Source organism: Balaenoptera borealis (genome assembly GCF_965194805.1).
Source record: "Balaenoptera borealis genome assembly, chromosome: 7".
Lineage (NCBI taxonomy): Eukaryota > Metazoa > Chordata > Mammalia > Artiodactyla > Balaenopteridae > Balaenoptera > Balaenoptera borealis.
Genome location: NC_138864.1, coordinates 56,614,569 through 56,627,004, shown reverse-complemented (window position 1 = coordinate 56,627,004; position 12,436 = coordinate 56,614,569). Strand labels below are relative to the sequence as shown.

Sequence of the window (12,436 nt, the reverse complement as noted above, 5' to 3'; positions counted from 1 at the left end):
TATGATGTGATTTCAAAGAAAACTCAGCTAGCACATGGAGGGTAGGTAGGTAGGTCAAAAGATGAGAATTTTTTTGCTAGAAAGAGCCCTTTTTCTTATCATTTTGGAACAGCATATTCCCTACTATGAAAGGAAAACAGACCTTTAAAACATGAATTTCTCACACGATACTTAGCCTGTAGAATTTTCAGAGAGAAATATAAATGTGTTCGGTTCTTCCTTAACAAAACATTTCATTTTATCATCTTCTTTCCTACTTCCATGAATTGCCCAGATCATTTACAGTATATACTCTAATTTACCAAAACAACTCTGCTTTCTGTTGTAGAGGAACAAGACCGATGCCTCTCCACATGGAGCTTCACACACCTTCTCCCCGAATACAACTGCACCTGAGGAATGATCCTCACCTTTGGGGACATTATGGGATTCTCAAAACAATTTTAATGAATTTTGACCATTCATCAATAATCCTACACCAAGCATCACTTTAAAATTAGCAAAATATTTTAAAATATCGAACAGTAGTACAATATTTTAACTGAATTCCTAAAAACATTTCCCAAAAAGTGTTTTTCAGCTGTTCCATGGGCAAATGTGATAGGAAATCACTGTAAATTCTCATCTCCTCTTAAAAATTAACAGTGCATATTAGCATAATAAAAGCCCTTAGGTGTCCTATATTAAAGAAACATGTTTAATCTTCTTTATGTTTTGACAACCAAGGCATTATATTCCTACATGCAAAGAAATATTCACCAATATTGAGCTTTTCTCTGATTTTATAAAATACAGATTTTCTCTAATAAAATTTTCTTGGCAAAAAAAAAAAAAAGGTATTCCCTTCTCACATCAACCACACACTTTTACTATGACTATGAGTAGTATTTTGGATCTTTGAAGGACGCATAGTAAAACAGAATTTGCATTTCTTCTATACCCATATAGTGACTACAACTTAGACTGTATGCCTCCCCATGGGTATATCCATGTGCTGTCTTTGACGGAGAACATCACTGAGTTTGAAAAAGCAGTTCACAGACAGAAGATCTCTGGAAATATAGATACACCTGAAGGAGGTTTTGATGCTATGCTTCAGGCAGCTGTCTGTGAGGTAAGAAGTTTCACATTATTGAATATTTGCTCAGATGAAAAATTCTCCAAGAATTTAGGATTTTTCTCTTTGATTTATGGAGTGAAAACATAGCATAGAAGAATACATTCTTCTCCTATCTGTTATTCGTCACCAGTATTATTCATTTTGGTATGTGTTCAGGACAGAGGGGCTAAATTAGGAGAGGGTTATAAATAGGAAAAGATAAAAGGGAAAGAATAACTTCTGCACTTGGAAAATCATTTCCAAAAGGGCTGCTCTTTTCACTCACTACTCTCCAAGGAAAAAACAGAAATAGCTTGTTGTCCTACTCACATCACAGTGGGCAGTCTGTACTTCATAAACCTGGCTTGTTCTTCCTCTGTGGAACACCAGAAGTCTCTAGCCAGGAGATAGTGTGGTCAAACGGCTGTGGAAGAGGATATACAAATAAAAGTTAATACTATTTATGAAACAGCATTGAATTTATGCACATCATTCTAGCCTGACTTAATGTTTTAAATTTAATGTTTACTTGAAATGAAGACCATAGTAAAGGTCTATGTTATTGTACAAGATCTAATTACATGTTTATTTTAAGAGTCACATTGGATGGCGAAAAGAAGCTAAAAGATTGCTGCTGGTGATGACAGATCAGACATCTCATCTTGCTCTAGATAGCAAATTGGCAGGCATAGTGGTGCCAAATGACGGAAACTGCCACCTGAAAAACAACGTCTACGTCAGATCAACGAGCATGGTAATACAGCAATAGCCTATTAGTAGTTATGACTCTTCTGGTTACAATATAAGTTTAAATTGGCAATTCAGCTGTCCTTGTACCAAGAAATTACCTAAAGGATCATGATGCAGAGTCAGGATAAGTCATGAAAGACAAGTTACAGAACAATGCAGTCTATAAATTCTGCTCAATAAAATATAAGGCTGAAATACTTTGATAATATGTAGTAGCTGACTCTCTAATGTCCTACAAAGCACTGTATAATTTATGAAAATAAGAGTGATAGAAGAGCTTACTTTTTACTCAACTGAAGGACCTTAAAAGGAAAAGAGCATATACATATACGTTTGCCTTACTAGTTTACTTATAACTACTACAGGGTTAGTATTGAAAAACATATTAGAGATTAAGAAGAATGTATTTGGCTTGAGGAATCCTCGCAGTAAAATAGACAGAATCAAAGTAGAGACTAGGGGAAAAAAGGACTAAAACAAAACCGGCTTTCAATTTTATACCTCACTCCTTCCTTCTGAAGTTTATCTATATTTAAGGGCTCTTTTGTTTAAACAGTGCATATCTGGATTGCTTCCTGAGGGTTAGTTTCGGCTCTGAATCATATATTTAAATACAATCTCTTAGAACAACATCTTTCCCAGCATTAGCTATTCTGCATGTAGAAAATAACTGCATAAAGCATCATTTACTTGTGACGTGACACCTACTTATACAGGCATGCAAATATTAGAACAAAAGCTTCCAAACTTTCTTATACTGCGGTACCTAGTGTCTTAGTAATCTTTTCCCTCGTACACGTAGGCAAAACAAGCAAACAAACAGCCTGACAGTTCTGTTTATTAAGTAGTTAGGTCCAAATAACATAACTATTTAGTCCTAAAAACTTAGTAGCCAGTTAAAAAAATAATACACATGAACATCAAAAAATATATATGTGTGTATATATATATATGTATAGTTTGTCATTCTTAGTAAATAAGTTACAATGGGAACTTCCCAAGCCTTGGAATCGGACTAGATATAACCATCCTCACTTCCTGTTCCGCACTGATTTTCACGTTGCCCAGTTTTGCAAAGATATGCCATCATCTAAAAGAACAGAGCCAAATGTAATGGTAAAGCTGTGAACCACCTCCAGCTAGTAGTTCATGGGTACCTGACAGATGCCACGTATTACTGTGCTTCCCTTAAAAATTCAAGATATTTTGAGGTACCCTGGTGAGTGTACTGCAGTGCTCTCAGGCACCTCATGCACAGTTTGGGAAATGCAATATTAGAAGCATATAAATTATGCTGAAATGTGTGTGGTTCCCATGAGTGAAATTTAAATAGTTTAAATTTTGTTAATCTGAAACATTCTACCAGACTTTTTGAAAGTCTAGAGCAGCAACTGTTATTACCGCATAAAACAAGTTCAACCCTTGGTTGGTTTAGATTCTTGAAAGCAGCCTCAACATTTAAAGATTTTAAAAAATAACTAGAATTTGAATTTTAAATTTTAGGATTTGGAGTTATTCCCTTAGTGTCTTTCTCTTTGCTAATTCTCTTCTACTCAGCCACATTTCACTTTGGTAGACCCATCCACTTTAATTTAGTCATTTATTATCTTTTCTTCCATTCAACCTCTTTTAATCTGAGATAGAGTTCTAATTCATTTACTGGGAGTGGAGGAGAAGACAAGAGGAACTATTCTATTGTGAGACAAGTAGAAGCTTTTTTTTTTTTAAAGGGAAAATAATAATCACATTATTCTCAAATTGCATTGCATTATCGTTTTGAAGTTTTGCCAAGTCACTGAAGTCATCGCTCCATAACTGTATTTTAGAGGGTGCTGTTGCTCATATAGGAAGGATTCCTTAAGGCAAAGAAATGTTCTCATACTTTTAGACATATGCCATGCCATATAACCTTATGGACACAAATTATAATTCTGATGGAATTTTACACAGTGTTTGGGCTCTTATGATATCAGGAATTTGGACAAACTATCATGAACTTCATTTGCTTTCTTGAAAATTGTTTTACCTACTTAAAACAATGAACCTTCCACATGTCACTGATATGTATTGAATAAACCAAGGAGTAGTGTGTTTATTAATACCTTAGAAGAATATTTTTATCTCATTTATCCCAGGTCTGTGTTTTAAGGGATCCTCTTCTTAAGAAGTTCATTCCCTTCATTTCCAGGGACACTGCCCTAAAACAAAAGAAGCTGAAGCATTTTGATTGATCCCTTGACTATGTGTTTATATACACAAGGTGTACTACTGCTCTGAAACCTCCTACATCCAAAGCTACCCTGAGCCTAATAAGCATATGTACCTGCTTATTTTAAAATGACCTCCATTCTCTCCTATTCAGCCATTATAGAGGAATTTAAAAAGGTATAATTTAGACAAGCAATCAAACACTTTGCTTCTTGGCTTTATCTCTAGCAGCCAATACCAGTAATGTTGAATAGTACCTGAGCTTCTTGGGCCAAGACTCTGGTTCTTTCATTTTTAAAAGGAACTGATAAAAGACCTTTTACATGTCTAAATTACATGGTCCAGAGTTCTACTGCTTATTCACCTAGCTATTTCATGAGGGTCAATGTGAATTCCAGAATAATAACATCTACCCTGTCTTCAGTTTTTATTAACTGAAACCACATATGTACATACAGTATCAGTATACTGCATACAGTACAGTGTATACAGTATGAAATTTATCTTTACAACAACTTGGTAAGGTAGTCATAATTATCTTTCTTTTATAAACAGGAAAACTGAGGGGAGAAGAAATTAAGAATGTTGACTGAGGACAGACAGCTAAGAAGTTAATAAGTGGCAGAGCTAGGGCTCAATCGAGTTCAATCTTTTATTAAAATCTATATTCTTAACCACTTTGCCACAGTGTCTCAAGGGAAAACTAGAATAAATAGAGCAGTGAAGTTCTTGCTATAGTTTCTGCTCTAACTTTCTAGTTACAGTCTTACTTATAGAAGAAATAAAGCAGATAATTTGGCTTACTTAAATTACATAACATGATAAAATTTTAAACAGTTTAAGCATTGTTACATTTTATATATGGCCATTGGCAAATAATATTATAGTATTAAATAAATTACCTTTTCCACTGCTTTTTCTCCAATTGCCAATATGAAAAGCTTGAGTAGTAATGTAGTTTTATAATTTACCAGTAATAATGCCAGCTTAAAATAAGGAATTGTTTCTAAAATGGTAGAGGTTAGTATAAAAATTGTTAATGGTGTAGAAGACAGGTTAATACTGAGGTCCTAGAATTTCACCCTGTCTCCCTACCCAGCTCCTCCAGGGTGATTCCCAACTTCATTCAAAGCCCTCCTCACAACCATTCACCCCATCCTTGGCCAAGAATAACACCAGAGTCTCCAGTAACAATGAAAGGGGCCCAAAGAGCAAATATTTGGAAGAGGCACACAGGTCATGCAATGAACCATTATTAATGGGACTTTCAAATATTGCTGTGACTCTCAGTCCTGATGGAGAGATGCAAATAGGCAAGATCCTACCACACTTCTAATTATATTTAGTAGCTCAGGTATGGTGTTTCTCTCTCTGAGCATTTTTTTTTGTGCCCCATCATATTATGGTCAGTGATTCTTCACCCCTCCTATCATTTAACTCCTCAGAATTCCTTTACTTATTTAGTCTCATGGAAATTACTGATATATAATTATAAGAATAATAACATTAAAATTCTAATATGTCAAAACTAAAGCATATAATAAAAATTTTCACCTTATTTCCTGATTCTTACTTTGTTTTTCTCTGCTTAACACTGCATAAAAAAACTTTTTAAATTAATTAAAGAGATAAGATCAGTTTAGAGTGTTAGCACCTTTGGGTTTTATGAACATGCACCATCAGGAAAGTAAAGGGAATATCACTCAGGCTAAATGCACCCAGAAAGTTTTAAGTCCATATGCAGCTGTTTTTTTAAAAAATATTGTTACAACTTTTAGTTAAAGGTAAAGAGAGAACTTCAGCAAGAGAAAAATAAAGAGTCACATACAAGGGAACACCCATAAGTCTATCAGCTGGTTTTACAGCAGACTTTGCAGGCCAGAAGGGAGTGACATGATATACTTAAAGTGTTGAAAGGAAAAAAAAACCTACAACCTAGGATACTCTATACAGCAAGTCATCATTCAGAATTGAAGGAGAGAGAAAGAGCATCTCAGACAAGCAAAAACTAACAGAGTTAATCAACACTAAACCAAACTTCAAAGAAACATTAAAGGGCGTTCTTTAAGTGAAAAAGAAAAGGCTGTAACAAAGAAATAAATTATAGGAAGGGGAAAATGCCACTGGTAAAGGCAGATATATAGTAAAGACAGGGGTTCAACTACCTAAATAAGCTACTACAAAGACAAAAATTGTAGAATCAACTAAAACTACAATAAATAGTTAAGGGATTGATATGAAGATATAAAATATGATATCAAAAACACAAAAGGTGGAGGGGGTAGTAAAAAATGTAGCTCTTTTAGAATGTTCTTGAACTTAAATGACTATCAGTTTAAAACAAGTAGATATAGTTAAAGGTCAACATATATGAACTTCATGATAACCACAAATCAAAAACCCTCAATAGGCATACAAAAACTAAAAAGAAAAGAGATGAGCTAAAGCATACCACTAAACTAAAAAGAGACTAAAACTAAAAAGACATGAACACAAGCATACAACTAAAGAAAATCATCAAACCACAAGGGGATAGACTAAAACAAGAAGACAAAACAGAGAAACAACCAGAAAAAAGTAACAAAATGGCAATAAGCACATACCTACCAATAATCACTTTAAATGTCAATGGACTAAATGCTCCAATCAAAGGACACAGAGTGGCTGATTGGATAAAAAATAACCCATCTATATGCTGTTTATAAGACACTCACTTGAGAGCTAAAGATACACGGACTGAAAGTAAGGGGTTGAAAAATGATATTCTATGCAAATGGAAACAAAAGAAAGCTGAAGCAGCAGACCCTTATCAGACAAAATAGACTTTAAAACAAAGTCTATAACAAAAGACAAAGAGGGAATTATATAATGATAAAGGGATCAATACAAGAAGAGATTACACTCATTAACATATATGTGTCCAAAACAGGAATACATATATAAAATATTAACAAAAATAAAGGGAGAAATGGACAGTAACACAATAATAGTAGGGCACTTTAACATCCCAATGACATCAATGGGGAGATCATCCAGACAGAAAATCAATAAGGGAACAGTGGCCTTAAATGAATCATTAGGCCAGTTGGACTTAATAGATATCTACAGGACAGTCCACCCAGAACAGCAGAATGCATATTCTTTTCAAGTGTACACGGAGCATTCTCCAGGATAGATCACATGCTTGTCAATACAAGTCTCAACAAATTTAAGAAAATAGACATTATATCAAGCATCTTTTCTGACCACAATGGCATGAAGCTATAGATCATTTACAGAAAGAAAAATGGGAAAAGAACAAACACATGGAGACTAAACAACATGCTACTAAAAAAACAGTGGTCAATGAAGAAACCAATGAGGAAATCAGAAAATATCTTGAGACAAGGCAAATGAAAATGGGAACACAACACTCAAAAATATACGGGGTGCACCAAAAGCAGTTCTAAGAGGGAAGTTAATAGTGATACAGGCCTAACTCAAGAAATAAGAAAAATCTCAAATAAACAGCCTAACTTACCAACTAAAGGAATTAGAAAAAGAAGAGCAAAGTCCAAAGTCAGCAGAAAGAAGGATATAATAAAGATCAAAGCAGAAATAAATAAATTAAAGACACCCCCCCCCCCAAAAAAAACAATAGAAAAGATCAATGAAACCAAGAACTTATTTTTTGAAAAGATAAACAAAATTGATAAGTCTTTAACCAGGTTCATTCAGAAAAAAAAAAGAGAGAGTACCCAAATACACAAGATAAGAAATAAAAGAGGAGAACCTACTGCTGTTATCACAGAAATACAATCATAATAGAATACTATGAACAGTTAATGCCAACAAATTGGACAACCTACAAGAAATGGATAAATTCCTAGAAACATACAATATTCCAAGACTGAATCAGGAAGAAATAGATAATTTGAATAGACTGATAACTGGTGTTGAAATTGAATCAGTAATCAAAACCTCCCAAACAAAAGTCCAGGACCAAAGGGCTTCACAGGGGAATGCTACCAAACATATAAAGAAGAGTTAATATCTATCTTTCTTAAACTATTTCAAGAAATTGAAGAGGAGGAAACACTTTCAAACTCATTCTATGAAGCCACCATTACCCTGACACCAAAACCAGAGAAAGACAGTACAAAAAAAAGAAAATTACAGGCCAATATCTCTGATGAATATAGATGATTCTATCACTATATGCAGATGACATGATACTGTATATAGAAAACCCTAAAGTCTTCATCAAAAAGCTATTAGCACTAATAAATTAATTCAGTAAAGTTGCAGGATAGAAGATTAATATACAAAAATCTATTGCTTTTCTATACACTAATAATGTATTAGTATTATATATTTTCTCAGGAAGAGAAGGTAAGAAAACAATTCCATTTAAAATCACATCAAAAAGAATAAAATACCTAGGAATAAACTTAACCAAGGAGGTGAAAGACCTATACTCTGAAAACTATAAAGCACTGATGAAGGAAACTGAAAATCATAAAAAGAAATGGAAAGATATCCCATGCTCTTGGATTGGAAGAATTAATATTGTTTAAATGGCCATTCTACCCAAAGCAATCTACAGATTTAATGCAATCCCTATCAAATTACCAATAACATTTTTCACAGAAGTAGAACAAATTATCCTAAAATTTATATGTAATCATGGGAGACCCCAAATTGCCAAAGAAATCTTGAGAAAAAAGAAGAAAGCTGGAGGTATTATGCTTCCTGACTTCAGACTATACTACAAAGCTACCATAATCAAAACAGTATGGTATTGGCACAATAAGAGACATACAGATCAGCTGAACAGAATAGAGAGCCCAGAAATAAGCCCATGCACATATGGTCAATTAATCTATGACAAAGGAGGCAAGAATATACAGTGGGGAAAAGACAGTCTCTTCAACAAGTGGTGCTGGGAAAACTGGACAGCTACACCCAAAGGAATAAAATTAGAACATTTTTTTCCATACCATATACAAAAATAAACTCAAAATGGATTAAAGACCTAAATGTAAGACCAGAAACCACAAAAATCCTAGAAGAAAACATAGGCAGTATGGTCTTTGACAAAGATCTTAGCACTATGTTTTTGGACCTGTCTCTTCAGGCAAGGGAAACAAAAGCAAAAATAAACAAATGGGGCCTAATCAAACTTAAAAGCTTTTACACAGCAAAGGAAACCATCAACAAAATGAAAATGCAACCTACTGAACATGAGAAGATATTTGCAAATGATATGTCCAATAAGGGGGCAATATCCAAAATATATCAACAGCTAATACAACTCAATATCAAAAAACAAACACCCTGATTAAAAAAATGGGCAGAAGACCTGAATAGGCATTCTTCCAAAGAAGACATACAGATGGCCAACAGGCATGTGAAAAGATGTTCAACATCACTAATCATCAGGGAAATGCAAATCAAAACCACAATGAGATATCACCTCACACCGGTCAGAATGACCATCAAAAAGACCACAAACGATAAATGTCAGTGAGGAATGTAAAGAAAAGGGAACCCTCCAACTTGGAAAACAGTATGGAGGCTACTCAAAAAATTAAAAATAGAACTAACATACGATCCAGCAATTCCACTCCTGGGTATATATATATAGCTGAAGAAAAAGAAAACATTAATTCAAAAAGATCTATGTACACCAATGTTCACAGGAGCAATACGTACAATAGCCAAGATATGGAAGCAACGTAAGTGTCCATCAACAACTGAATAGATAAAGAAGTTTGTGGTATATATATACAATGGAATATTACTCAGCCATAATAAAGAATGAAATTTTGCCATATGCAACAACATGGATGGATATAGAGGGTATTATGCTTAGTAAAATGACTCAGACAGAGAAATACAAATACTGCATATTTTCACTTATATGTGGAATCTAAAAAATAAAAGAAATGAATGGATATAACAAAACAGAAACAGACTCACAGATACAGAGAACAAGCTAGTGGTTACCAGTAGGGAGAGGGATGGGGGAGGGGCATGTGAACAATAATGACTTTAATAATAACTTTAGAATAGACCTAATTTTAATGCTTCTCATGCTTGGAGAAAATTACCCAGGAAATTATTTCTGCAAACAATATTTATTTTTTCTTCTTTAAAATTGAAAGCAAAAGTTGCACACAGAATCACTTGAGCTAGGCTCGGAGTAGTCTCATGTTGCTTTTATAGTGCCCCTGAAAATGAGAAAAAATATTGATTTTCTAAAGTGACTCAATAAAAACAAAAATTGATGAAATTACTTATGAAATAGAATGTTCCAAATAAATTATATGTTTGATTAAGTCATATATAAGCAGAAAACTTACTACCATTCTCATTGAAAAGCTTACAAAAATGGTTATTCCATGCCCCTCATTCAGTAACAAGGATATCAAGAATGCAACTGATACCATGTTTGGCAAGAGCCACAAATTCAAACACTTCAGGAGCCAGGTGCAAAAGGTAAATAAATGAAGCAAGTTAAAGCATATCCAAGTGCCCAGCATTTAGCCTTTAGTAATGGCCTCCAAATGTCTTTTATTGAAAGCTGTCTTTTATTAAGCAGCCCTGTGGTATTTGTCCCTTTACACTTAGGGAGCACCACCCAGCCTCCCAGTGAAGTGTAGATATTGCTATTACCTCCATTTTATAAATGAGAAAATGGAAGCACTAAAAGGATCAGGAACTTGTCTGTGGTCAAGTTCTGTGCCCTGCATAGTAGTGCCTAGGTAAATGACACGCAGTGTGACATCAGGACATGAGCCTCTACTTACCATTAATATGGGCTTAATAATTAGAAAATGGTAAATGAAAGTCTTTACACATGTTAACCCATTTAATTCCCACCATAACCCTGAGAGGTAGATACTAGTATTTATACGTTTTACATATATAGAAACTGTATCACAGAAGGTTAAGACAGATGCCACTGTTACATGGCTAGTAATTGCAGAGCCAAGAGTTGAAGCGGCAGGTGGTCTGCTTCCAAGCCCCTGCTCTTGGTGTGGCTCTCAACCAGAACGATTTTGCCCTCCAGAGAACATTTCAATGTCCAGAGACATTTTGGTTGTTACAACTGGGGGAGGAGGGAGATACTGGCCTCTAATAGGTAGAGGCCAGGGATGTAGCCAAGTACCCTACAATGCACAGGACAGCCTCAAACCCACAACACAAACTGTCCATAGTGCCACTAATGGGAAACATGGGTCTATGCGATTATGACTATGCAGCCATATAGATAGAAAAATAGGCCATTGGGAGAGATGGGGACTGACAACACATAATTTAAAGTCTTCATCTCTAAATAAATCTGTGCTATCACATTGTTTTCATGCTGTCTCTGTCCTCTAAAAAGTGAACTATAAAAAGTAATCCAGATAACTGAGTACTTTTATTTAACCAAGACATTGTTTTTTTCTTTTTTTGTATCTTATTATGATATTCAATGCTTCAAATTCTATATTATCTTATAAGGACTTTTTATAATGAAACTCACTTTTATGGAGAATCTTAAACACTTATTTTCTTGTCACTACACAGGCACATTATTAAAATTCATACATCTCTACATAGTTATTATCTCTTTAACCGAAACTGTCTCCATTGAATCTTTCTTACCTCCTCTTCCCTTCTGACATTTATAAGTTATTTCCCACAAATCACAGTGAAGGTGTTGGTGAAGAAGAAAAATGTGAATGGAATCCTTTTGCCCTTAATTACTTAGCAGCTGCCTTGGCACATTGCTTTCCCTTCTCCCTTCTGCCCCAGAAATGCTTGTTATCTCCATTAATTATTTTCATAGTTCAGAGAAACAATATGTAATGGGTTAGACAGAGGGGGAGTTAAAGCTGAGGAGCAGTGACGTCACCAGCACAGGACAGCTGGCCGAGAGGGAGTGTTCCCGCTAGTGAAATACAAGACATAAAAGATAAAATACTTAAAAGATACTATGCTTCATGGAGGAAAGGGGAAGGGGCTTCAACAATGGCCATTAATCCACAATTCTCCCATCAACAATGGTTTGTTTAAACATCTATTAAACATTTGTAGTTTTAACAATCTGCCTCAAGGTACTTGGAATTTTCTTTTAAAACATTTCTTTCTAGGGTTAAAAAATGTGTTCTTTTAAGCTTAAAAATCCAACTGAACTTCTTAATGATCTTCGGAGCAAACGAGAACTTTCTAGATTTAAATTTTGTGTACTTTTGGTCAATGTGACTTCCTGTTTTTGAAAAGGGGAAAGAGATTAAGAAGCCTCCAAAAGCTGCTTACATTTTGGACTGTTCTTTAATATTGATTTTATGTGAGTTAAGTGTAGGCTGGTTAAAAAACATATGGATTAAATTTTCCTGAAAATATGAA

The 12,436-nt window shown here is 34.5% G+C and overlaps 1 protein-coding gene and 1 long non-coding RNA gene across 7 annotated transcripts in view; one reads left to right on the top strand and one right to left on the bottom strand.

Moving 5' to 3' along the window:
* LOC309631771 overlaps nucleotides 1-12,436 on the bottom strand; it is a 253,878-nt gene that overhangs the window by 41,514 nt on the left and 199,928 nt on the right. Inside the window, exon 2 of one of the 3 annotated variants that reach the window (XR_014246517.1) lies at nucleotides 1,430-1,523. This is a non-coding gene — a long non-coding RNA (uncharacterized lncRNA). Of the gene's footprint in view, nucleotides 1-1,120; nucleotides 1,689-12,436 lie in introns of those variants that run through there. The other 2 variants (XR_014246519.1, XR_014246518.1) reach the window with 2 other exon arrangements.
* The window catches only part of ITGB8 (integrin subunit beta 8), a 93,914-nt gene that overhangs the window by 50,247 nt on the left and 31,231 nt on the right, over nucleotides 1-12,436 (top strand). For all 4 annotated transcript variants that reach the window (XM_082398311.1, XM_082398313.1, XM_082398314.1 and 1 more), the window contains 2 exons: nucleotides 949-1,114; nucleotides 1,695-1,853. In XM_082398311.1, the coding sequence (XP_082254437.1) occupies nucleotides 949-1,114; nucleotides 1,695-1,853 (325 nt within the window). The remainder of the gene's footprint in view (nucleotides 1-948; nucleotides 1,115-1,694; nucleotides 1,854-12,436) is intronic.